Source organism: Anoplopoma fimbria, chromosome 15 (genome assembly GCF_027596085.1).
Source record: "Anoplopoma fimbria isolate UVic2021 breed Golden Eagle Sablefish chromosome 15, Afim_UVic_2022, whole genome shotgun sequence".
Taxonomy (NCBI): Eukaryota; Metazoa; Chordata; class Actinopteri; order Perciformes; family Anoplopomatidae; genus Anoplopoma; species Anoplopoma fimbria.
The window spans coordinates 2,908,158-2,930,945 of record NC_072463.1 but is presented as its reverse complement, the minus strand read 5'-3'; the positions used below and the strand labels follow the sequence as shown (position 1 = coordinate 2,930,945).

Genomic DNA, 22,788 nt, shown 5'->3' with positions numbered 1-22,788 from the left:
AGTTGAACCCACGCCCTTTTAGATATAAACTGAATGTAACTGATGTCTGGAGATGTCATAAGAATCATAAACAAACTTATTTTATAGAGAAATGAAAGCACATGATTGACGAAGATCCTCTGAAATACTTTTATTTATAAGATAATTAAGCAAACAAGCTAATCAGGAACACAAACACAGAATTATTATCATAAGTATTTATAAGAATGTGATGCCAAAGTATTTGCATGGCAGTTTTATCAACAATATGCGCAGAACTGTTCTGTGAAAATGTAATGCAACGCAACATACAAGGACATATTTAATGTCAACCTTTATTAACAACCAAACCAAAACAGTCTCCTAGATTTTCTTTATTTTCTGTCCTCAGCTCTCAGTCGTTCCGCTTCCCAGCTGATCTCTGTAACAGACAGAAAAGACGCAATGTCATAACGTAACAAGCTCTTTTGACTGCTCGTTCATTCACATATTAAAGAGTACAAAACCTGTTTTTATGTAATATGCAAAATAATAAGTATGCAGTTAGGACATAAGGTGAAGGGACGGGAATCAACATGGAGATCATGTGGAACTAACCTGAAGCTTCCACACCAAAAACGCCACAAAGGCTCCATAGATGCTGCTCTTGACGATGAAAACACCGTAGGTGAGTTTGGCGCTCTGTGTGATCCTCAGATATTTCTCTGCAGAGAGTACAGACATTTAGTGAGAAGATTCAAAGAGGAAACATCCACGTGGAGACCCAACAGGACACTGAATCGTTGTAGAACTGATGCATTGAGGTGTTCAGAAACACAGAATGAGATTTACCTCTTGTCAGGGTTTTTCCTTTACCTGATGGAAGAAGAATACATGCATTAGACAGATGGTTGTTGATGTATCTCCAGTTGAAAAAAGAACAGTTTGAGGTCATTTCTGAGTTTCAAATGAAACCTACCTTCTACCCCATGAATTGATCCTTCATAAAGTTCAGTATGTGTCCCGTTGAAGAAGCTGACGGTGCAGGTGAACTCTAGGCCTTTTGTGAACCATTCTTTGGCAGTGACCCTCAGCCTGCTGGTGATTGTGTAATGCTTGCCTTCTCGGAGGGCAGCGTTGTCGGTCGCCACACCGGTGGCGACATTCTCCCCGTCGATCTTCCAGAACACACCGACATGATCAGGGTAGAATCCACTGGCCACACAAACAATGGTCTTCTTCTTCTGGTCGTCCTTCTGGTTTTGACACTCCTTTGTTGAAGGTGGAAGCACTCTGACTGTCGGTGCGGTGACCTTAAAACCCGTTTCTGCAAGGACAAACAAGCAAACCATGAATTAAAGCTTCTTTAGATCTACAGCAAACAAACGTGCAATACAGAACCTTAATCATTCATGTGACCTCTGACCTCAAGCCTTTAGACATGAACGGACAAAAAGACATTTTAACAACGAACCTTTGCACCAAATAAAACATGATCATCACAAGAGCTCACACTGAGAGACATTAAAATCTCATTTATACAGAAAATGTTGGTTTGAAATTACATTTAGCTTATTTCTTCTACAGCATTTGTGTCTTTCTCACAAATTAGACATAAAATACAGTCACTGTATCACATGGATCCCACTCATAAACTCATTCATGTAATTTGAATGCAGTGAAGGAAAAACTAAATTTCAACCATCTGTTTAGCAACTGAGAAAATGATGACATCCCATGAATGCCAATTTCGAGTCTGGTACTTTGACTAAACACGTAGAGATTCATCCTAATTATTTTCTTTTGCCGTTTTAAAGCACAGCAACACGATGCTGCTCCAGCCAATAACTAAACAAAATATTAAAACAACCCAAAACTCAAGAATGCTCAGATTTAAGTTAAGACAAGGTCACATACTAACATTTATACATATGATTTTTATCATTTTCTTACCCAACACCGTCAGTCTGGTGCCACTGCCAAAGTAAGCAGGGTCGTAGTTGTTCACACTGATACGAGGCTATACAAGAAGAACGTTCAGCACTGAAAGCTGCAGACTGTCTTTGTGCTCTTTTTCACGAAGTCAAACCTTTACGCACACATAAATGTAGAGGCAATACAGACTCGTACTGAATTAAATTAGTTCCAAACTGCATTCAACTTGAAGTTTAAGGTCTATTTCTATTAACATGAAGTTAAAAACAACCCTCACCTCTAACCTGAACGTTACCGTATTGAACATTATAATAGTTTATGTTCAGTTTGGTGATTCTTACCTAGAACGGTGAGTTTAGTTCCAGCTCCAAAGTAAGCCTCCGACTGTGAGCTCACAGTGTTTCACAGAGCTGATAAGAACTGGCTGTGAGAGGAATAATCTGGGCGTAGAGCCAATTGTTTTATTGCTGCTCTACTTTTACTGGAGAACACAGACAGCCATTGTTTTACTGCCACAAACTAACTTCTGCATTTACTTCTTTCACATTTTAAACTTTGCACACTTTCTCTCACAACAATCAAATCAAATGTCTAATAAATAAATTCTTAGTAATGCCTATAATCTGAACAAACAAACAAGCTGAGCATCTTCTTCTCTGAGATGTTTTTTCTGCAGGTTTTCTTACCTAAAACAGTGAGTTTAGTTCCAGCTCCAAAGAAAGCCTCGCTGAAGGAGCACAGAGACTTTCCACCGACACAAAAGCTCTTCCTGCTGCCTCTTTATCTTTTGTCACTATTTCAGTTTTTTCACTCTCTGACAAAGTCTGTAAAGACTTCAACTCAAATTTTACAAACAGTCAAATCCTACCAGACTTACTGTCTCCATTTGAATCTATTTGTGCTTTTGGTTGTCATAATATGATTATCCAGTCCAGTAATGGGTAAAACATTGCTGTTTAAGAGTCATTTGATTCTTAGAGTATCTTTACAGTGTCAAAAACATTTTATCCAAATCATACAAGAGCAGTATTGAATGAATTCTAAATGTTTTCTTACCTAAAACCGTTAACTTTGTTCCTCCACCAAAGTAAGCCTCTGCTCCACCACCAGAGTCACAGTGAACGTGATCAGTGCTCTAAACAGCCCAACATGCTGCTTTTACTTTAGTTTTGTAATAAATGGAACTTTCCTTTTTAAGACCAACAACTACAGTCTGTTTTCAACAAGTTCTATGCAATACACACATCTCAGTTACATCCCTGTTAGACTTGATTTTAACTTACCATGTTTAGTTCCCTGACTGAAACAGGCTTCGAACTGCTGTTTAAGCTTAAGAACAATAATCTCTGAGCAGAACTTAAACTAGACTTTAGTGAAGACATTTTCCAATGACTTTTTCCCATTTGTTTAGATTTCTTACCTAAAACGGTTAACTTTGTTCCTCCACCAAAGTAAGCCTCTGAACTCTGGGTCACAGTGAACTTGATCAGTACTTAAAACAGATGCTGCGTTTACTCTGTTTCATTACTTTTTAGTTTTATAATTAATGCAACTTTTCTTTAAACCCTATGACTATAACCTTTTAGACTTTATGTTGACTTACCAGGAAAAGTCAGGTTTGTTCCTCGGCTTAATCTGACATTTTTGTAGCTTCACGATAAAAAACACTGAGCTAAATTTAGACTGGGACGGGTGAAGAAAGTTTCATAAATCCACAATATCAAAAAATGTTTTGATTTCTTACCTAAAACTGTTAACTTTGTTCCTCCACCGAAGTAAGCTTCAGTAGCACCAGAGTCACAGTGAAGCAGATCAGTGCTCAAAACAGCCCAACATGCTGCTTTAACTTTGCTTCCTTACATTTAAGTTTCATAAAAAATGCACCTTTTTCTTTAAAACCGATACAGCCTGTTTGTTTTTTACGAGAATATTTTACTAACCTTTCAATAACTACTCTGTTGGACTTTATATTGACAGTCATTTTAGTGTCCTGGCTGAAATAGGCTTCAAACTGATGTTTTAGCTTAAGAACAAAAAGCTTTATGCAGAATTCATCTGGACTTTAGTGCTGCACATGTCTTAAAGAAACACACAATGTTTGTATTTTAACGTGTTTTGATTTCTTACCTAAAACCGTTAACTTTGTTCCTCCACCAAAGTAAGCTTCACCACCACCAGTGTCACAGTGAATGTGATCAGTGCTCAAAACAGCCCAACATGCTGCTTTAACTTTGCTTCTTTACATTTAGTTACTTTTTAAGTGCGTATTATATTAAAGTCACTTTTCTTTAAATCTCCAAAACAATATTTCTTTCACTGCAGTCTGGTTGTTGAGGAGGATTTTTATTTATTTATATTAAACTTGGAAAAACCAACCTGCTTGTACAGGTTTTACTTCTCTTACTGGTGATTTAATCAGAAGAAAGGTTTTAAGTCTTACTTACCGAGAACAGTCAGTTTAGTTCCCTGGCCGAAATAGGCTTCGTAATTGGCACAGCGCTTAAGCTTAACATCAAAAGTACTGAGCTTAACTTGAACTACAAAGTACATTCATTTAATGTACTTAACTTAATGCACCACCCTAATGACAAATCTTTTTACATTTGTTCCATTCAAACCATCGTTGACTTACCCAAAACAGTCAGTTTGGTTCCTTTTCCAAAGTAAGCCTCGTTTACATTGTCACAGTGTAGAAATACTGAACATGAAACTCCTCAGTCTTTCCAGAACTATCTTTGAAAGATTTTTTTACTGATATGAGGACTTTATAACAATGTGACATTTAACAAAACTCATTAATAAACTGAATATTTACCTAAAACAGTCAGTTTGGTTCCTTGGCCAAAGTAAGCAGGTTGAGTGTTGGTCACAGTGTTTTCACTTCAGCTCAATATTTCAGCTTTTACCAACAACTGTTTTTTTCTTTCACTTTCATACCAACATTTAAACTATTATAAGTTTGTACCAGTGAACTACAGCAGTGAGAGATGCTACTTACCCAAAACAGTGAGTTTTGTTCCCTTTCCAAAGTAAGCTTCAGATCCAGTGTCACACTGAATGTCTCCTCTACCAAAATGTCTCAAAACTTTCCATAACCCTCATGTTTAATCAGAGTGTAATAATCCAGAGGATGAAGAAGGTTTTAACGTGCAGGATGAGATTCATAATGTCCAAAATATGATGCTTTTGTGAAGATGTTTACGAGACTCATCCAGTGCTCCAGATATGATTAAAAACTTGTTTTTTTAAAACTAATTTTCAGCCAATTTTTCCATTAATGTTGACTTTCCAGTTCCAGTTTGTCCTGACAGCGTACACACCTTCAGATTATTGATTTTTCTGCTCTCCAGAGTGTCCCAGGTAGCATGTAGCAGTCTACACAATGGGTGTCAATGGGAGGAGGTTTTTGTACGGCGGCTCTATAGGATTGTATCACCGTGGCCCCCTGTCCCCACGGTGAAAAAGCATCACACAAAAACCTGAAGTCTCTTTGGTTCTCCCCTCCTCCCTCCTTCCCCCACCCAGCTCCTCCATATCTCAGCCTCCATCTCTCTCTGTGTGAGAGAGCAGCTGTTCAGGTCGGGCTGACTGACTGCTGCTATTTCTGGGAGAGCTAAGAAAAGAAGCAACAACGGTGTGAAGGAAGAGAGGAACTGCTCTTTGTTTGTTTGTTTGTATGAAGATGTTCAGAGGGAGGGACATCTCTGCTGGTCACACCTCTTTATCCACCCAGCAACCAGTGAACTGAGGAGACACACTTTTACTGACAGATGTGACTGGGATCTTTAAATTGCTCTTCATATCTTCAACATAAGTCTTTAAAAGGGAACTGGGTAAAAAATCTGTTATCAAATTGACCACCAAATCAACACCAAATTATAATATCAAATTTACAGTACAATGTTTTAAATAAGTAAAGTAAAAGTCCTGCATTAAAAGGTTACTTAAGCAAAAGTACAAAAGCATTTGCATCAAAATATACATAAAGTGAATGAACTCTTCATGCAAAAATGGCCCATTTAAAAAATCATATACAGCAAAAAATCATATACAGGGTAAAATAAGTATTGAACACGTCACCATTTTTCTCAGTAAATGTATTTCTAAAGGTGCTATTGACATGAAATTGTCACCAGATGTCGGTAACAACCCAAGTAATCCATACATACAAAGAAAACCAAACAAATAAGTTCAGAAATTAAGTTATGTGTAATACAATTGAATGACACAGGGAAAAAGTATTGAACACATGAAGAAAGGAGGTGCAAAAAGGCATGGAAAGCCAAGACACCAGCTGAAATCTATCAGTAATTAGAAAGCAATCCTGCCCCTTGTCAGTGCAAATTAATATCAGCTGGTTCAGTCCCAACTGATGGCCTATAAAAAGGTGTCTCATTACCAAGGTGTCACACAAGAAACATCTCATGATGGGTAAAAGCAAAGAGCTCTCTCAAGACCTTCACAACCTTATTGTTGCAAAACATACTGATGGCATTGAGTTTGGGGCCATAATCCGGAAAGAACATTCTAAACTTCCGGAATGTTCCAGTTTCTGACAGAGGACTGTAATTATCAGAAGAGGTCCATAAAGGACCACTCTTCAGAAAGACCTGGAAAGAACATTGTTTCAAAGAAAACAATTTCACTCATAAACCACGCAAGACTCCACTGCTGAAGAAAAAGCATGTTGAAGCTGCTGCACAACATTTAGACAAGCCTGTGAAATACTGGGATTTCTGACAGAGGATGCCATAATACACACCATGTTTGGAAAATGGCAATTATCAGTGAAGTTTGGGAACATCAGCATACGGCACTGGCAAACTTCATTTAATTGAAGGAAGGATAAAAATCTGCTGCCATCTAGCAGGATGATGAAGATGAAACGAGGGTGGACATTTCAGCAAGACAATGATCCCAAACACACAGCCAAGGAAACTCAACTGGTTTCAGAGAAAGAAAATAAAGCTGCTAGAATGGCCCAGCCAATCGCCTGACTTGAATCCAATAGAACATCTATGGAAAGAACTAAAGATCAGAGTTCATGGAAGAGGCCCACGGAACCTTCAAGATCTGAAGACTGTTTGTGTGGAAGAATGGGCCAAAATCACACCTGAGCAATGCATGCCACTAGTTTCTCCGTACAGGAGGCGTCTTGAAGCTGTCATTACCAACAAAGGCTTTTGTACCAAGTATTAAATACATTTCAGTAAGCGTGTTCAATACTTTTTCCCTGTCATTCCATTTTATTACACATAACTTATTTTCTGAACTTATTTGTTTGGTTTTCTTTGTATGTATGGATTACTTGGGTTGTTACCGACATCTGGTGAAAATTCCTTGTCAATAGCACCTTTAGAAATATATTTACTGAGAAAAATGGTGACGTGTTCAACACTTATTTTACCCGCTGTATTTTATTATTGGCTCATAATTATTGATGCATTAATATGTAAGCATCAATTCAGTGTTACAGCTGGAAACTACTCTTAACTCAATCCATAATAACAGAAAAATAAAATGTATCTGTGGATTTTATTTTGTTTTAATAATGTGAATCTGCAAAGTTACTAAAGCTGCCAAATAAATATAGTGGAATAATAATTAGAATATTTTCCTTTTGAAGTGTGGTGGAGTAGAAGTATAAAATAGCTAATGATGGAAATACTCGAGTAAAGTGCAACTACCTCAAAATAGTCCTTCAGTACATGAGTAGATAAACATAGTTACATTCCACAAATCCAAATTAGCTAAAGGCTATGATATGTTACCTTCAATGAAAATTCTATGTTTATGTATTTCTTCCTCTAAATTTTTTTTATTGAAAGCACTTCCTGTCTGTTGAGGTATTACAATAACATTTTTTTTTAATCTAAAATTAGTATTCAAACAAATAATTGGTAGGATAACCAGTGTGAATACAACCTTTTTATGGTCTTATATCTACTAAATTGTGAGATGAAGCATTTCTATGATGTTATGTCACCGTTGTTCTGCAGAGAACACTAATATGTTAAATGTAAATTTCAGCCTGCACTAAATTTCCATTTCAAATACAACTTTAACTATTTGACATATCTTGACTTCTGAAAAGCTCAAGCTGATCATTTTGATAATTAAAGTGTAATCCCACATGACCCCTGTAGAGAGCAGTGTATGATAACCTGTTCAACTTCATATAGTTTCATCTTGTCAGGATGCACAGAGAATAATAGTCATATAAAACATAACAGAGACTGAACTACTCCACGACACAGATTAGAGAAACTCTGTAGGAACAGAATACTGAATGTGTTTCTCTACCACCTTAACACCTGCTCACTTATCTCAACTGATCAGCGCTGTGGTGTTGCAGGAAACATTGTGACTTATGGAGAAGCATTCTTGTCCCTTTTTTAATGAATTAATAGATTTTTGAAAACAAGTTTTCTTTATTTTTTCATGTCACACTGATGTTGGTCTGTTGCTTTTACACAGAATCCTTCAGAGTTCATCACATTCACCCTCCTCATCATCCCTCCTCTCTGTCACCTCTTCCTGGTTTCCTCTTGAGGTTGTTGTTTAGCTGCTGAGGCTTTCTGAATCATTGTGTTCTTCTGGTGGCGCAGTAAAACACAGCTGAGTCTCCGGCCTCCACACGGTGGATCTGCAGAGAGGAGCTGAGCACCGCAGGCCGGGACATGGAGAACTTGGATTTGTTGAACGGAGCTTCGATGCTCCACGCGTTGTTACTGAGAGAATATGTGACCAGCTGTAATCCCCCACTGCTGCTTTGTCTGTACCAGTACATGTAGAAGTTGTCTTCTTCATCTTGTTCACACGGTAAAGTTACAGTCGGGTCTCCTTCAAGGCTGAATAAAGATGGAGGCTGCTCAATTTTTACCCCAGCAGAGGAATCTGGAAATCAAGAAAAAACAATAATGACAAATGAATTAACAACTTCAACGAGAGAGAAGAAGTAGCTTTCTTTAAACTGAATTTAAATGTTCTTACTGGTGAGGATGAGAACGACAACCAGGAGAAGCTTCATGTTTACCATCACAACTCTGTCTTTAGGTGGACCTCACTGTTCTGCTACAGTGACAACGTCTGACCTATAGAAGTGAGAGGGAGTTTCTCAGAACAGCCTCAGTCTCCTAGTGGACACTGAGCTGCAACTGCAGGATGAAGTTCTTTGCTCAAGAGCACTGCGAAGATTTTAAGATGATGTTTTTTTTTCAGTATTCATTGAAGTTAATTTCTGGACAACTTTTTATTGTCATGGTTTTTGGACTCTCTTTAGTTCCAGTTCTCCTTTGTTTTTGTTGATCGAGGTTTTGTTTTGGGTGCTCTGTTTTCTCTGCTCGGCATCGGTTAGTCCAGACAGTTTGTTAGTTTGTATAACTTGAGTTCCTCTTGTGTGCAGACTTATTTTCCCTCTGCACACCTGACTTGTGTTAGTCTTGTTTTCTCTGCTGGTGTTTTTGCTCACCAACATAAGATGAGATGAGTGATGCATCTCAAGAGGATTTACAGTGTTAGGAACAGTCAATCATTACAGCAGATTAACAAAATAAACAGAGGGGATGAACACTCACACAGAATGTATCATGATGGTTTCTGTCTTGTAACATTTTCAAAGTGAATTTTTCAAGGAATCATGTATTTTCATTATGCAACACAGGGATGCCCGACGAAATGCATTTGTAGCCCATTTGTATCACAAGAAAAACTTGACAAACAAAACAAAATCAGTGGTGTGTTCCTGTAGTGCATTTTTTAAAATTTGCATCAGGAGGAATGAATTCATTTTTGAATTTCAGTTTCACTTTACAGGCCCCGTCATTGACAGGAATGACTGAGCCCTTTGACTCTGGGAAAGAAAATGCATAGTTATTAACAGAAGCTTCAAGCAGGAGATCTGGTTTAGGGGTTTTCACTATCAATTAATCTGGCAATTACTTTCTTGAGTTATCGTTTAGTCCATAAAATGTGAAATGATCAAGAAATGCATTTCTGTAATCAAATGCATTGTCTGCTTACAAGATGTTTCATTATTATTGAATGCAACTACGGTGTTACAATATGCAACAGCTCTTATGCTAACATAACATACAATTAAGTAAGTCCCATTATTTGTGTTTAGTTTAATTTATTTATATTTAATATGCAACTTTAATAATTACATTTTGGTACATGATTTTGTTAATGATATTATTTATATATATTTTTTTGTAGTGAATACATTTACTAAATGTAATTAAACGTCCCATCAATCAGCAGAGCAATACATGAATCATAACCTGATAAACAGCATCATATTTTCCAAATAAACTCCTGTTCAGCAGCTGCTATGAGTCGCAGCAGGTTTTGAGTGAAGCAGTGGCATTGAACCACATCACTGTGTGCTGGCAGCGCAGAAATACACCGCTGAGTCTGATGAGTTCACTGAGCGAATGATCAGAGATCCTTTCCTTGTGTCTTCAGCCTTTATCTGGAACCGGGAGTCTTTGAACTGCTCCTCGTAGCTCGGTTCCCCCTTGAGGACCGTGTAGCCGATGAGGCTCATGGACCGACCGCTCTCTCTGTGTTGGTACCACAACATCACCTGGAGGTTGCTGTCATCATGACTGCAGCTGATCCTGAGCTCTTCAGTACCGGCCTTCACAACCTGAGAAGAGGACTGCTCAAAGGAAACGCTCTCCACTTTTCCTGTGAATAAAGAGAATTAATGTCATTAGTGGGTTAAAGTTTGAATTCAAGAAACACCATAAACACACTGCGGTGCAGATGTTACAGAGTCAACAGTACTTAGTCTATGTAACGTAGCCACAACACATTTAATCAGACTTACTTGTAAGCAAAAGCAGTAAAAATCCCAATGTGTATAAAGCTGGAGACATCCTTAAGCCAAGATCTGTGCAACAGTGACAAATAAACTCACAAATGTTTTCATCTTAAGTTTACAATTCCAGCATAAAGGCTGACTGAGATCTGCTATCAGAGGTGGAGCATTCACATGTTGCTCCGGTCTCAAAAATGAAATGAGAGATGACTTCACTTCTCCATACATCACACCTCCTCTTCCTCTACTTCCTCTGCTCGCAGCTGATCTTGTTAAAAAAAAAATTCTACCTGCTTCTCCTTCTTTGGTGCAATTTTATTTCTGATCAGAAATGAATTAATCATTTTTATGGATTTTCTTGGTGTACTGGTTGTAAAGCTTAAATTCGTATCACAATAGAAATGGCGAGTGATGTGATTTTTGGAAACATGTAAAGAATATGAGAAATGAAAGCTTGATCTTTTTCTAGGCCTGATACTTGAATTTCTTATTGTATTTTTTTTAATGCAGGCCTACATTGTTTTGTGTTTATTTGCCTTCAGCATACTTTTACTTCCAGCACACAACCTTTTTAAATTCCCTAAATAGTTTTTTTTTCATGAAGCCAGTTTTGTAAATTATGTTATTTAAAAAGCATAAGCAGACCACAACAATGCAGTGCTCGTTTTCAAAGTTAGACAGTTATCTGCAGGTTTTCATTCCCACTAAAGACGAGCAGAACTCATCTAACAGAATTCATAATAAAAGCAATGTTATTAAATGAATCGGAGCATATTGTCTCTCCAAAGACATTTTTTTCTAAATTGCCCGTAGGTGTGGAATAGTTTTTGATTATACTGAAAAACTTAATGTCAATTTATCCCTGATGATCATTTAATTATGTTAACTCATTTAATTATCTTTTTCTCAGTTCTTGCTTCTTGAATATTCTTTATGGCTCAAGTTTTCCTCTTATACCTCTTATGATTATTTAGTGTTTTTATTGTTGACAAAATTTAAATGTCTTATCCATCACCTGTAAATGTGTTGAATTCATGTGATTGGATGAAAACCTGATAATCGGTGGAACATGATTGGTCACTGCTTAATTGTGTGAAACACTGTTGTTCTAAACAAGTAAAGTGTGATTGCTTAATTGATTACTTAGCTCCGCCCACTCCTGTTGATGCACGCGCAAACTCCCACTGTTTTTTAGGAGAGTTATATTTTTAATAAAACACTACATTAGTGTGTAAAACTTGGGAAATGACTGCCCAAAAATCATCAATGTAAAGTGCATTTGGCTAAGCTAGCAACCGTTGACTAAGCTAAGCTAACGGTTATGACATTCTGACAGTATCTTGATGTAGATGAATAACATTAATATAGTTAGGTGTGTGTCTACTAACTTACGTTAGTGCGCTAAGCTAACTAGCTAACGTTTCTATTTGGGGTCCGTAGTTTTGGTCTCGTCAACGTTCGTCTTTTTTCTGCTTTTCGCTTCTTGGTACTTTTCTTAATAGTTTATTTCAATTGAGCTTTTCTTTTGCTTGTTTGGCACTTTTACGATACTTTTCATGCTTTTTATTTGGTGAAATATGAATGAATTGTATTGAATATTTTGAGGCTGAACTGGTATTTGTTGAGGTTGTTGGTTTTTGTCATTTCTTGACATAACTCACCTGTCTGTGCAAATAATGGTGTTTTCTTATTGGGAGTGGTCACAAAAAACATTTTTTTTAATCAACATCTGGTCTGTTCATGTGTCTGACTGAATGTACATTGAATGTTTATTATAATCCTATTTTTGAATACTCATTTTTTGTCCTGTCAGCTTTTTTTGTTGTAAATGGCAGCACTTGCTTCGTATAAATTGTGGAAATCTTGAAATTGATTTCGTCTGCTGAAATGAGTTAAATCTTTGCCAGTATATTTAATTCATAAATTCCATCTCACTTTTATGATTCCTAGAGAAAGTCCAACTGTTAGGAAGCATATTATTTTAATTTGGTTTTAAAATCAGCCTGTTGTTTCTGTCAGAGGTTTATTCATCCTGCCTCTCAGGATCTTCAACATGAAGACAACAGAGGAGAAAGAGAGAGAGAGCAGGGTTTTAGTGAGGGGCTGACTTTAACCACATCACTGTGTACTGGCAGCGCAGAAATACACAGCAGAGTCTGATAGATTCACACTGGGAATAATCAGAGCTCCTGTTTGGACGCCTTGTCTTGTTATCTTGAACCGATCTTCAAACTGCTTCTCATAGTTGGGTTCACTGCCGGTGAAGCCGTATCCAATATAGTTAATCAGACCGCTCTCTGTTTGCTGGTACCAGAGCATTAAAGTAAGACTGCTGTCATTATGACTGCATTTAATCTCTACCCTGGCTGTGTCCTTTACTATTCTGGGATGGGATGGCTCAAACGTCACACTCGTAGCTTGATCTGTGGAGAAAAACACAGATTTAAAAAGCAGTTGATACAGAAGCCACAGTGAAAAAACATTCATAGATTGTTGTGTTGCAGCTAAAGTATTTACATTGAAGCAAGATGAGAAGAAATGCTATCACAAGTGGTGCCATCCTTCAGGTTTATGCTGCAGCAGGAGGAACACAGCTTCCTCCAATGATGTTTTTAGAGAGACACCACCTCTTGTGCAAATGAACACATCTCATGGAACAAGATGAGGGTTTTTAGTGAGGGAGTGGCATCAAACCACATCACTGTGTACTGGCAGCGCAGAAATACACAGCCGAGTGTGACAGGTCTGCTCTGCGTACAACCAGAGCTCCTCTCACTGTGTCTGCTCTCGTCAGCTCGAACTGTTCTTCAAACTGACCCTCATAGTTTGGAGGGCTCTTCCCGTATCCGTACCCAATAAAGGTCATGGACAGATTTTCAGTTCTTTGTTGATACCAGAGCATTGATAGAAGGTTGGTATCATCATGGCTGCAGTTAATCTGGACCTCGGTGTTCTCCTCCACTATCTGGGGAGGAAATTGTTGAAATGTAACAGCGCTCACCTGACCTGTGGAGAAAAGCAGATTTATAAAATATTTATGATGCTAAACAAAGACAATAAAGTATTTTTAGCATGATAGTTAAATGTGTTTTATAAATGATGATATAAATAGCGACTACTTTTATGTAATTCAGGATGAGATCTTACAATAAGAACAGATGAAGAAGAAGATCAGCATGCATGAAGACATCATAAAGCACTGATGTGAGAAACCCTGGGAAGAAAATAAGGCTCAGGGTGAAAGAAGACGGGTGTTGGTGTGTGTGGGGGTTAGTTCATCACTACATCCTCATGATAAATGCTTCATATCATGTGCTGTGCCTCCACCTGTTGGTTGAATCTGTATGTCAGGGCCCTGCATTACTGTATTTCACTTTGCGTTCTTAATAATACTCATTTGAGGTTCAGCAAACTTTGTTTTCACAGGTATACTTCCTGTTTACACCTCTTTGTTCGTTTAAATTAGGAATTGCTGTTCAAGTGAGCAGTCGATCGAAAGAAAATGATTAATAATTGTTTAATAATTTACGTGATATTGATAGATATGTGATAGTGAATTGAATATCTTTGGGTTTTGGACCATAATTAGACATGTTATTAGAACAAACTGAAAAATAAAGTAGCTGATTAGTCAATAATGAAAGCCATTGTGAGTCGCAGCCCTAATGTGAACACAGAACAGAGCAGAACCAAGACGTCTGACTTTCTTTGCTTCATCCAGACCGACTGAAAAGCAGCCTTATGGTAACTCACAACAGGAAAACAAGGTGAAGACAACGAGAAGCAAAATATGTGTGTGAAGTTAAATAGCAACAGTAGAATTTGTCTCGAAACAAAAGTTCAACGAAGCAGTTCAATAGATCATTTTTGACTTTATCTGCACGCTGGAGAGTGCTGAGCAGTTTAAGACGACCTTTATGTGTGACTGTGAAGGTTGATGGCATATATTACATTATTATTCAATTTTGTAAATACATGAATTATCATGATCTTTATTATTATAATTATTATGATCTATTTGTCCTTTAATTTCTACCAGTACAGTGAAATAAAAGGAACAAAAGAATTTCTTCTAATCAACCAGTTAAAATGAAGACATTATTTAGTAGTTTGAGGCCGTGTCACATGGTTTCACTGGTTTCCTGTTGGTGTGATGGTATCTGCTGGATCATGATGGAGGTTTTTGTATGAGAGCGTCACTGTCTTCATCACTGTGTAATACTGGCTGCTCCAAAGTATTCTCCGCTCTCTTCAGGGTGTCTCGGGTTCAGGATGTGTAGATAAGCTGTTTTCTGTCCGTCTCCACTCACGTTAAAGTGGCTTTGAAATGTTGTCTCAACCGTAGGAGATTTAAAATACATGTAGGCAATCAGCTTTAATGAAGTGTTTCCTGCTGAGCGCTGATACCAGAGAATAGTGTTGTAGTTCGGGATTTCATGTCTGAGGCTCAGGATGACTTCACTATTCGGTTGGTGAAACAGTTCAGTTGGATCCTGAAACACTTTTTCATTACTGAGGTAAACTCCTGTAAAGAGATCAAGAAACGGTGTTAAGTAGTGCTGTAATATCTTCTAGTGGATAAAAGTTTGGATTACATTACTGGAAAAACAGCAGTAAGAAATCGTTGATCAATGATTGGTGGATTATAATATAAGAGTTCATTTATTTAAATGTCATGACTGTGCAGTACCTTTAATCCAGAGTACAGTGATGATGGAAACGATGAGATGAGATGGCATCATGTTGACTGTGAAGAACCAGCTTGAGTCGCTCAGCTTTGTGGCTCAGAAGGAGGGACAGGAAGTGATGTAGAGAAACCAGATTAGGTTGACACCAAGAAACTTTCTTTACATTCAGTCAGGCCGCTTTTTCCTGAAAGGCAGAAAAACTTTTCCTTTTATTTTTAGTTAAATTACAACAATTGCACTTGAGGATCATTTCTGAACAGATTTGCAATAAGCAAGTCCACCATTTAAAAATAAATCGTAACTTTATTTAGGCTGTGCTTCATTTTAGTTGCATCCTAAAATAAAGATATATAGATAGATCTCCCAGCAACACGCATAATGGCCTTGCATATAAAAAAAAATGTCATGTGACGCTGAACTTTTGGTGATGACTGACTGGTTACCTTGTGAACTGATATCCTACTTAAGTTTAAAATCAGTATGTTGTTGATGGGGGTGGGCAATGATAAAAAAAAAACAGACTGCAACAAGTTCAAGATCTATACCATAAAAATAGGCTATGGTGGCCTCTAATGTTAATAATTATTATAAAGGGTTTTTGCTGTTGTTGAAATATGTTTTTTCTTTCTGTAGCAAATGTTGTTGGCCCAGTACTGATGACTTGGCTGAGAATATATAAGTCTTGAGCTGTGAGGAGTAAAATACTCATTGTAGTTTATTCCAGAAAGGTTTGATGGAAGCTCTGTAGATGAGTGTCACTGTTGTTGAGTATAAAGAATGGTTGTTCATTTTTCTAAAGCAGGAAAAAGAAATAAAGTGAAACAAATTCAAAACGAGGCTGATCAGTTGGCAAAGCAGAGTAAAAACTCAACTAATCACGTGGGGGAGATAATGTCTTTAACCACATTTCGGGGTAAAGAGGTTTTTGTCAAGAGCAGAAGGATGTTTGATGCACTGTGCCTGACTGGCTGCACAAAAGTACGTTGCGGTGTGTTCAAGCGCTTTTAGATTGATTATGGAAAGTGAACCATGTTTTGTTTTTTGTCCACTCAAATCTCCGGCTAATCTGAAATGCTTTCTAAACGTCTCTTCCGCGCTGTCATTTCTGAACTGCGCATATCCGTATCCAATAAGCTTCATGGAGTTGTCTTTATGTGAGTGCTGGTACCACAGCATCACTCTGTAGTCAGTCTGTCCGTGGGTACAGAAAAGCTTCACATCATCTCCAGCCTTACTGATGAGAGCAGAGGGAGACTGATGGACCTGAACCCCCAGAGAAAGACCTGCAAAAGGACACAAAAATAGATTTTATCTGCTGGAATATGAAACAAAACACAAACTTATGTGATCCCAGAGATCCGCTCACATTACCTATAAGATGACAAGAAAGTAGTAAACAAATCATTTCAGTTCTTTGTCCCATGCCGATTTAATTGTAGAAAGGATAATGATGATGAAGGTTACGGATATATGACTAGACTGAATGTGGAAAAAAAAAAACGGCAGACACTTGAGGAAGTGAGGTAGAAATCACATGACCCAAAACTTGGCTGCAGGTGGCTGCTGAAGGTCCTTTAGAAACTCAAAACCACAGTTGATAAAGGAGGGTGTTTAGTTTGTGTCTAGTTGAAAGGAGATCTGCCTCAACGTGCACATCGAGCTGCGCAGTAGTACGCTGCACTGTGCTCGTACTCTCTCAGGTTCACTGTGAACAGAGAACCGCTCTTTGTATTCCCACTGAGATCTCCAGTGATGCTGACATGCTCTTTGTATGAATCCTCATAGCTTATTCTACTATATTCTACGTATCCGATGAGTTTCACAGCCTTGTCCTCATGGGGCTGCTGGTACCACAGCTTTATGGTGTAGTCAGCTTGTCCGTGGCAAGATGTTGATTTTTGAAGTGAAGGGAAACAGTAGAGGACATTTCTACTTAAATATGAGTCAGTTGTTGTTGTTACCTGTGAGGAAAAAGCAAAAGAGAAATCTAATCATCATGTAGAGAGCTGAAGTCGAAAAGATCTTTAAAGTCAGGGAAGAAATGCAGTATTAGTGAAGTTAAGATGCTCTCTGTTGTTTGTGCGTTCTCTCTAAACGGAGTCACATTTAATCAGGAAGTAAACATGATGTAGAAAGGAGGAGTGGCTTCATCTAGTTGAATATCAAACGGATATCTTTAAACGCTTCTCCTTTAACCCGATTCCCCCACAAAACATGTTTTGCTTTTGACAGATTTCATTAAATATTACATTTTACTCTCATAAAATGCCTTGTTAAATAGATTAAACCAGTAAAAGAGAACCACATTGTATTCGCTATTAATGAAACGATTGCATCAAACCAAAGTACAACCACAAAGCAGGTGTCTGGGAGCAGTTTACTCCATGTCTTATTATAAACCACTGATGAGAAAAGATGGTGCAGAGTTTTTGTAAAGATCAGAGGGGATTTCTGTCAGCGTGCTTCTCTTGCTGCACAGTAGTAAACTGCACTGTGCTCTGGTTTAAGTGAGACTATAAGAGAGCCATTCTTTGCTGTAGTTCCTCCCAAATCTCCAGAGATGTTAAAGTCATCTTTATATGACTCTTCCATTTTGACATCTTTAAAGTTCAAATATCCAATGAGTTTCATAGCTGTGTCTCCAGGTGACCTCTGGTACCAGAGCATCACTCTGTAGTCAGTTTTATCGTGGCTGCAGGAAATCTGCTCTCTGTCACCAGGTTTTGTGATGAGATCAGAGGGAGACTGACGGACATCTAGACCCAGACAAACACCTGGACAGAGAGAAAAATGCAGAACAAACTTGGTTACATAATGATTTTGAGGGGAAACAATATTTCCACTTACATATTTGCCAATTCTATTTGAAAAGGCGTTTACCTGCCAGACAGCAGAAGAGGAGAAAGCAGATCATTTTGACTAAAATAAAGATACTCAAAACTCTTTTCATGACATGTCAGACAGCATATGAAAGTTTTTTTCAGATGTAAGTCGCTGTGATGTCACAACACTGAGCTGACTATAAGGTCTGAAGGGGAAAAGGAAGTGATGGAGAAACAGCATCACTGTACATTAACTGGCAAAGACGAAAGCTTCAAAGAAAATGCAGCTGGGTGGGAGGGGTTTGTACATGGTGTCATTTATAACCAGCAATGGTGATGAGTGTAGTTCTTAATTAAAGGAGAAGGAAACTGCAACCACTGTGCTTTGTTAAAAACCATCTAGAAAAAAATGTTCAAATCAAACTAAAGATAAAGTGTTAGTAGTGAATGGTAAAAGTGATTTCCAATGAGCCAAGAGAAAAAGAATAATGTTGGGATGATGACTTCTTGTCTTTATCAACCCCCTCCTATCAAATCTACATCAGCTACATCGTATATATATTTCATATTGATACTAGTGTCAAACTGTAGAGACTTTCTGGAGCTCCATCTCCACCTTCTGGAACATTAAAAAAAGTCAAAATTCGGTTTCTAAAACACTCCACATGTATTTGTAATGACAAATAAATAACAAAGACCTGAAATTTATAAGAGATGTATTCTTAGAAACTACATGTTTGATTAAATGATCGTTGATTCTTGAACACTATGTAGTAAGGGTGAGCAATAATAATTTAATATGATAATTTATCGTCTTTAAATGGAATTGTATCTAACGTTCCAAATAAATGAGAAAATACTCAGAAAGTCGAGATGAAATGGAAAATGCCTTTTTAACCCTTGTAAATGACATCCGCAGTCATATTGTTCACCTATTTAACATATACATACATAACTATCCATTATTATTATTTAACATACCAGGTTATTAACTTTACAACTTAACATTTTTTAGTAATTCTTTCTCTGCAAAATTCTGTTATGAATCCAGCACAATTTTTACATTTAATTCCATCTATTAAATACCTTAATAAATACAAATGCTGCATGTCAATATTTACCAATTTAACTATCTTTTATCAAAACAGAAAAAAATATTTCTAATTGTTTTATTGTTTCCCAAAAAAGAAAACATCACATATCAAAAGATCTGTGGAGAAACACTGCCCCCTAAAGGATGAAACAAGAATCCAGCTGTGTCAGGGTGAGCCAGATGTCTGATATCAGTCATTCACAATGCGGTTTATTTCTTGTTCATGTGGTAATTTGTGTAACCGGCTGCATCACAGAGGGTTTTTGTCAAAGACTCAGGGTTTGTGCAGCACTGTGCTCTACTGGCACCACAGAAATACACCGCTGTGTCGGAGTGATTCAATTTAGGAATATGAAGATATGCCAGACTTCCCCATCACCGCTCACATCATGAGTGTCTTTGAATTTAGCTTCAACGGCTGCAGAAGTGAATCGTACATAGCCGACTAGGACCATATCATTTCCCCAGCAGACTGTTTATACCACTGGATCATATTAAAATCAGTGTTTGAATGGCTGCAGTTCATCTGGACTTCTTCTCCAGGATGTTTGATCAGAGCACCGGGAGCCTGATGAACACTGTTCTTTGAGAGTTCTGCAAGAAACGTACAGCTTTAGTGAAGAAAATTAAATTAATAGGCTGTAAGAATAAACATAGAACAATTTCTTTATGAGTTAAAGTGATATTACCTGTTAAACAGAACGGCAGAGCTGCTAAATGTACCAGGAGTCTAATCATGATCATAACGCAGATGAAAACAAAACTGTAATGATGACTGCAAACTGAACAGGATGTAAAGGAGGAAGAGGAGGAGGAGGAGGAGGAGGAGTCTTGATCAGTGTATTTGAACAGTATCCGTCTGTGGCGGTTCACACAGGTATCCTGATGATATCATGTTGATTTCCTGCCACAGGCTGCAGCTAGATGCAGCTGTTCTCCTCTTCAGTGTGAATTTATGAGGCTGATTATCAGAGCAGGTTTTTGTAGAAGCATTGGCGACATTGAGTCACTGTGTCTACTAGCTGCACAGTAATAAACGCCGCTGTCTTCAGGCTGTCTGGGTTTTAGAACATGGAGTTGAGATTTTGCCGAGCCGTCTCCAGTCATGTTGAAATGCGGTTTGAAGTGATCCTCAATGGTTGGGTTCGTATACAGAAGATGTCCAATGAGTTTAAGGTCAGAGTCACCCACCGGCTGCTGGTACCACAATATCACATTGTATGAACTGACTGAATGGTTGCAGCTGATTATTGCTGGAACATGAGGACTTGTTAATATTGATGATGGAGTCTGATGAACGTTGGTGCTCAGAGAACGACCTGTGTTTAAAGAGAAGAGCTGTGAAAACACAGAAATGGTAACAAAAGATTTTACTTTCAGCAAAGAGTTTTAATTTGAACCTACAGGAGAGGCAGAGAAGCAGCAGAGTGATCCCGTTGGTGTTTCTGATCATGATGTCTTTATCGTCCTCTGACTCTGCATCGACTGACAGACTGAACAGACGTTATGGGGTCAGCTTAGAGGGGAGGAGACATGGAGGAGACGTGGAGGAGACTTAGATTTCTCCTCCTGAAAATTGATTTTACATGGTATTAATAAGTTGATCAACAGAGAATTATTTTATCATGACAAAAAAGGCACAAATTCACTGATTCCCACTTTTGAAATATTTTCGGTGTAACTTCAATACGTTTGGTCTGAATAGATTTACTTTTCAAAACATGAACATTAAAGGTGTTGCCTTTGGCTCTGGAGAAGAACGATTGCAGATTTTCACTTATTTTTAACATTAACTGAATTATTAATTGATTTATTGGGAATATATAGTTGCAAACACAGACAAAACCAAATGTGGGTGTACTAAAATGTATTTCTTATCAAATGGTTTGAAATGGTCTTTAAAAAACATTGTTCGACCTTTCAAATAGAGTTTTGTCTTGTTAGTTATGTCAGTAGTTTAATGTTCTGTGAACAGTAATAACAACTCAAACAAAGCTCTTTCCTGCACTGACCCTAAAAGTATTTTCCACCAAGATCCTGACTGCAGTCCATCTCAGCATACCGAGCCCTCTTTACCAGTAACTCTGAGGTCTGGTGGACTCCAATACTCCCAGTAGTTCCAGGAACCAAACCATGAACCAATAGGTTTAGAGTCACAGCAGGGGTCACTGAGCTGAATAACTGATAAGAGTTTAAGTTGCATTACAACACATTTCTGACTAAAACTAATGAACAGACAGCTGTGATCATTATTGTGTTGTGATCAAAATGGACTCAGAGAGCAGAGTCTCTGTCAGCCTGTGTGATGGGAGGTGTGACGTTACCACAGATATGAACGGTTACAGCAGGGAGTGTCTCTGTGTGCTACCATGTTCACTGATTGTGCTTGAGGTCCCCCTACAGTACAGCAGATAAATAGACTCATAACAGATGTACCAACAGTGCACTGAGGTTTTTGTTCAGCTGTTGAGTGTCTGTATCACTGTGTTGACTCACAGCACAGAAATACAAGCCTTTATCTTCTGGCTGCAGCTTCTTCACTGTGAGCGTCCCACTCTCAGCGTTAGGCTTGGTGGCTGAAAACTTCTCCCCTCTGAAGTCCGGTTCAAAGACAGGTTTAGTGTTTGCAATAGTGAACACGACTAGTTTCATTGTTTCTCCAGGCCGCTGTCTGTACCAGTACATCTGGTAGTAGCCGCTGCCCTTAGTGTGGCTGCAGGTCATTGTTGCATTGTCTCGCTCATCTTTCCACAGTATTTCCGTCTGGGTGACATCATCCCCAGCAATCAGACCTGTGTGTAAACCATTCACCATTACCATTACATTTCAAACTGTAGAGCATGTAACATGATTTTCAACAGCAAAGGTTAAAGGCTATAATGTAGTTACCTTTTCTCCAGAGCAGAAGGACTAAAAGGCTCAGGAGGCCATGTTTAGTGACGTCCATGTTCTGTCCCTCAGAGACTGTACAGGTCTAATGTAGAGTCAGTGTGGTTAGAGATGTAAACTGCTGCAGCTGGTGGGAGTGTCACATGTGTGATGTTCAGACCTCCACATTGTGTAGCTGGGAGTATTTATGGTCCTCGAGGTCCCCCTACAGTACATGAGATCATTCTAACAGTTGTGTTAACAGCGCTCTGTGTCTTTGTTCTACTATATAGTGCGTCTGTATCACTGTCAACGTCTTCACTCTCAATGTCAGGCTTGGTGGTTGAATATTTCTCGCTGCTGAAATTCCCAAACAGAAAGTGTTCTCTTACTGGCTTCATTGTTTCTCCCGTCAGCTGTCTGAACCAGTACATCACGTAGAAGTTTAAACCCTTGGTGTGGCTGCAGGTTATTGTTGCACTGCCACCCTGTTTTTCACACAGTTTGGGGGTCTGGTCGACATCACTTCCATCAGTTAGACCTGTGTGTATAACAGTACATAACTGTGTTTAAACGCAGTGAACAATCTAACTCTCATAC

The 22,788-nt window shown here is 38.2% G+C and overlaps 3 gene segments (V, D, J or C); all 3 read right to left on the bottom strand.

Moving 5' to 3' along the window:
* Positions 1 to 115: 115 nt before the first annotated feature.
* Positions 116 to 22,303, bottom strand: LOC129103332 (immunoglobulin lambda-1 light chain-like). The segment is given in 8 exon segments: positions 116 to 400; positions 577 to 683; positions 811 to 834; positions 938 to 1,285; positions 3,314 to 3,359; positions 21,048 to 21,061; positions 21,813 to 22,112; positions 22,210 to 22,303. Coding segments are annotated over 8 exon segments (924 nt in total).
* On the bottom strand, positions 8,393 to 9,580 carry LOC129103334 (T cell receptor beta variable 29-1-like). The segment is given in 2 exon segments: positions 8,393 to 8,790; positions 8,887 to 9,580. Coding segments are annotated over 2 exon segments (360 nt in total).
* On the bottom strand, positions 10,185 to 10,944 carry LOC129103333 (Ig heavy chain V region 93G7-like). The segment is given in 2 exon segments: positions 10,185 to 10,584; positions 10,727 to 10,944. Coding segments are annotated over 2 exon segments (363 nt in total).
* Positions 22,304 to 22,788: the final 485 nt, after the last annotated feature.